The 4,726-nt window shown below is 48.8% G+C and overlaps 1 protein-coding gene across 1 annotated transcript in view; it reads right to left on the reverse strand.

Moving 5' to 3' along the window:
* The window catches only part of SLC22A2 (solute carrier family 22 member 2), a 32,749-nt gene that overhangs the window by 11,203 nt on the left and 16,820 nt on the right, over positions 1-4,726 (reverse strand). Inside the window, exons 5-9 of the mRNA XM_011380366.1 lie at positions 4,438-4,552; positions 3,157-3,263; positions 1,655-1,869; positions 674-782; positions 42-154 (exon numbers count right to left, since the gene is read on the reverse strand). Coding sequence (XP_011378668.1) covers positions 42-154; positions 674-782; positions 1,655-1,869; positions 3,157-3,263; positions 4,438-4,552 — 659 coding nt within the window. The remainder of the gene's footprint in view (positions 1-41; positions 155-673; positions 783-1,654; positions 1,870-3,156; positions 3,264-4,437; positions 4,553-4,726) is intronic.

The following is a 4,726-nucleotide window of genomic DNA, read 5'->3' on the forward strand; positions in this document are numbered from 1 at the left end:
AAAAATAGGTTTTCAATCAGACATCTCTTAGGGTTTCTTACCAAAAACCACCAGTGGGAGCTCGTGCCAGATATTGGTGAGCCGGTAGACCAGGAACGGCGTGATAATGCCACCGATGTCACACATCGAGGAGCAGACGAGGACTCCGAGATTCCTAGAATGCAGGAGACGGATGTAACTTTTTAGCTCGTCACAGCACTGTGGGCGCGCCCAGATAAATACTCCCCCAAATCATTAAATGTCTGTGAACCGAAGAGAGTTCACATTATTTTCAACACACATACATGACATATGGTACATCATTTCACTCATAGTCTGTTATATTTGTTTTCTGTTAACTTCTTTTAAGGTTTTTAACTTGGAGTGATTTTCACTTTCCACTTTTATCACCTGCTTCCCCATTTCTAGAGTCCCACGTGCACTGTTTTCGATCGCTGTCTCCTGCGGCCACACTGTAATCCCTCCCCTGAGATTCAATATCTCTCGCTGCCACCGCCCGGTGTCTCCCATCCTGCAAGTGCCAGATGTGACCTGGCGACCGCCCTTAAGTGCTCTCATCCTCTCTCATCCTGTGTTTTGAAAAGTAAGGTATCCTCTGCCGGCAACTGTGGTAGTTCTAGCCAAGAAGCACGTGTCCCCACCGCCCTGCTCATGTCGAGGAAAACATGCTCACCTGATGAATGTGGGGTACAGCTCTGCGTTGACCAGGCAAACCATTTCGTAGGCTACTGTAATCCCCATTCTGCCCAAGCACGCGACTGTAAGTCTCAGCCAGTGCAGGTCTGTAGAGAAAACACGCCATTTACACATGCTGCACGGTGTCCTGGGGGCATGCGAGGCGGAAAGGGGTTGCGGGGAGGGGGTGGGGGGTGGGGATTTGCACCGGGCAGGGCCACATGCCAGAATGAGACAAGAAAGCAAAACTGATTCTTCCGCAGACTCAAGACGATGTCCGCAAATTCTCCACGCCTGTTTGTTTTAACTTGAATTCAATTCTAATACTCTTCTAACTTAAGGCCTCAGCCATCAATGACAACAGAATTATACCAGTTTCTAAAGCCAGGCCAGCTCTAGTCTATAGAGGTCACCTAAAGGAAATAGCAAAATATGGGCATATTCTAAATAATTGCTAATAACCAAAGGAGTCAAACGAGGCTCTGTGTTGCTAATAGGATTCTGTTATATAGGTTTTTGCTCCCCTGTATTAAGTATTTTAAAAAGAAAGAAAGGAACTGAAAAATTGTCCGTCGTTCGCATTCGCTTAAGCGTTCTCATTTATTCTACAGGGTGATGTTGGGAGGCCAAGGGAGCTGCCTAAATAACATCCGAGAAGTGCTGGAATTAGGCTTTAAGTCTGGGCCTTCTCTACCCCGAAGCACGCTCCCTGCTCTGGGCCAGCTGATTGCCTGTAGCGTGGGTTCTCCTTACAGCAGAGAACAAGCAAGTGTGATTACGTTACATCAGGCAACCGCGGGCTCGATTGTTCTTAAAGGCAGGGTGGCCATATGGGTTTTTCAGGAAGGTCGCAGTTATTTTGTTCGTTCTTTCCAAATTGATCCAGATGACAACTGATATGGCCTTCCTGTGCAAGGGCTGTGAGAGCCCTCTTCTTAGAGTCTCAGAAAACAAGGCCCCAGCTTGGCCTGACACTTACCCTTGGGGGTAAACACCAAGGCTAAACAGGCTGCCCCAGCCACGGCATTTGCTACGGCCCACGGGTAACGGCGCCCGACGCGGTCAATGGTAAGGATGATGATGAGGGCGGCTGGGAACTCGACCAGGGCAGAGTAGAAGAAATCCAGGTAGATGTTGCTCCCTGCGAGGCCCATGTGCATGATGAGGCCCTGGTAGAGAACCGAGCCCGTGAACCTGAGGAAGAGGAGAGCTCAGGTCAGACGGGCGCCGAGAGCGAGGCACCCAACGTGGGGCGGCCTCCGGGGAGACGAGGGGTGATCGTGGGTCACCTTCCTCGGCGATTTTCTTATTGCGGTCCCTTCCATTTTACTGCTTTTCCACTCTCTGACCCACTGCGGTGGCCGACTGTGACCCCAGAACCAGGAGAGGGGAAGAGACAAGAGAAGATTCCTGGGCCAAGTTGAAAAGTGATTTACTTAGTAAAACTATATCAGAGTGTTAGCGACTGTTAATGATTTCTCCGTGGTCTCCTGATGCAATTGAGATCAAAGGCTTGATTCTTAATTCCAGTTTTAGGGAACCAGAGGACCCAATGGGTTATAGCCTTATAAATCATCTTTTGGAGGATTTATCTTCTGCCATGATGCAAATCACATTTTGACAATGTTTCTAGTTTGGTTGATGGAAAGTGTTCATCATCTGTAACGGAAAAGATGAGGATAATTGGCAAGAGTCACAATGACCCAGAAAAGGAAAGAAGGTTAACGAGGCCAGATTCCACGGCTGCATCTTTCGTGCCAGGTTGCTACATTAATTCCCGATGAGATTGGCATTTGTCAGGGACTACACATCTTCATTTGGCTGGTGGGACTCATCCCAGCACCTCACAGGGAAAGCACAGCGTGTCTCACGGAAGAAGCTGGGCGCAGAGACGACGGCTCAAAGCTCAGAGAGTAACCTCAGTCGGTGGAAGCGGTCCAGCTTAGCTTACTGTGGAGCTGGTGGATTTTTCTCGCGCTTTATTCTTCTTCGAAAGTTATTATTTTTTTTCCAGGTAGAAAAGAAGAAATAAGGCCCTTTCCTGGCCAGTCCCATTCAATCAGGAGAGATGTACACCCACCAGCAATTGATCTATACCGATAGTCCTTAATTTTGACTATATGTTAGAATCACCTGGAGAATTTTTAAAGATATTGATTCCTGGGCCCTTCCCTCAACTCCTTTAGCAGCAGGTGGGCAGGGGTCTGGCTTTGGTGTTTTAAAATCTCCCAGGTGATTCCAAGATGAAGCCAAGGTTGCGAATGTCCTGACCGATGCTTTGGGACCGGAAGCTGATTGCAACATGCGTCTGAGAAAACGATATTAGGAAAACCTGCTGTAAATGAGCCAACCTTGCTGTCTACACCAACGGCAATTCGGGAACGAGGCTACGCCCCGAAGTCACTCTCATCCCCTCCCTTAATGTGGACGACTGGGGTTCAGAGAACTTGGAAGGATTTCAAAGTGAAAAATACCCCTTACCAGTTGTACATCAAGATCAGAGTGTGTTTCCTTATCTGTGGGGTTCTGACCAAGTCAAGAAATGAAGGATTCAGCTTCTCCCCGACTTCCTCATCAGGTTGGAGGCTCTAAGAGTAGAAACAATGGGAACGGCTTTTTATATTTCATGACGGTGTGTCCCTGAGTCCCACAGGGAATGGCAAAGGCACCTTCCCCCTGCTGAGTGCTCATCCTGTGCCCGGGACACACATAAGCTTGTTTGATCCTTACGACTGTCTGCGAGGTTAGGTCCTTTGTTTTCCACCCCATGTCACAGAAGAGGAAGACAGGCCACAGGGGAGACAGGTAACTCAGGCACATCCGCGTGGCGACACTACGTTGGTAAAGCGCAGTGGGCTAAGTCGGGGCCCACGTAACAGTGTGTGAAAGACCGAGGAACTGGGGAAGACCCCCTGGCAAGACCAGTACTGACCAGACTTATCCCCGTCACGTGAACTCTGACTTCTGATGAGACAATGGCACACGGGGGCTTTGTCCCCTGACCAAGCTCTACATGGTTTGAAGACCTAAGAATTGGCGCTGTGCCAGTGATTACTGGAAAAGAATGCGTCTTCCAAACACCCAGAAACCAAAGAGGAAGGGAAGGAAAAGGGCCCTGAACCCCAAATCCCCTTTCTAAATGTCATGTAACAGCTCAAGGTCGCTATCTTAGCTCCTCGCTCGGAAATGATTTACTCCTGTTCTGACATAATTTCCTCATAACGTTTTCTCTTTATCAGCCCCTGTCATATACAGAGGTTTAAATCAAAGGGGGTGAGGTCTACTAAAGGCAAAATGCTGAATGCCTCGGTAACTTGTTCTACTCAAGAAAGCAGGGAGTCACTTAAAACATCTTGGAAAAATTTGTCCACATTTTTAAAAATTCTCAGAAATTATTGTGCTTGCAAATCTGTTTTAGTGACCCGGGACTCTTCCCTCTGGGGAAAGCCTCCTTCTCTGAGGATGCTGATGGGCACAGGTAAACGAGACGCCAGGTACTGAGGCCTGCGCGGCCAGCACTGTTTTGAGTTGCACGAGAGAGAAGCTCCTCATTTGACTTTTCAATGATTTTTGGTTTCCTTTTAGTTTCATGAAAGCTTTCCACCCAATTTAAACATTTGACCAAGGAACCTACAATCTGGGTACGACAGAAACCTGCCGTTGCATATGGCGGCCCCCTCTGGGTGCTCTTTGTGCTAGAGCATGGTTTGCCTGCACCCTCCCTTTCCACTGCTCCCTGGCTTGATGCCACGGCTGGCTCACCTGCAGAGAGGAGGGCAGAGACTTTCTGTTTTTCTTTGCAATGTGCTTGATGACCTTCATGGCCTTAGCGTTTTTATTCTGAGAGATTAGCCACCTCGGAGACTCAGGAATGCACCTAGGGTACAACACAGGTGTTATCAGTGCCGTGAAGTCGGAGGCGGGGGTTCTTATTGAACCCCTGTCCCGCCTGCAGCCATAACCAGATTTCTGGGAGGGATGTCACCCAGGCAGGTGTGGGTGACCTTCCAGGGCTGCATAGCAGAGGAAACCATCACCTGGATGAAAAAGC

The sequence above is a fragment of the Pteropus vampyrus genome, unplaced genomic scaffold, assembly GCF_000151845.1.
Source record: "Pteropus vampyrus isolate Shadow unplaced genomic scaffold, Pvam_2.0 Scaffold392, whole genome shotgun sequence".
In the NCBI taxonomy this organism is placed as follows: Eukaryota; Metazoa; Chordata; class Mammalia; order Chiroptera; family Pteropodidae; genus Pteropus; species Pteropus vampyrus.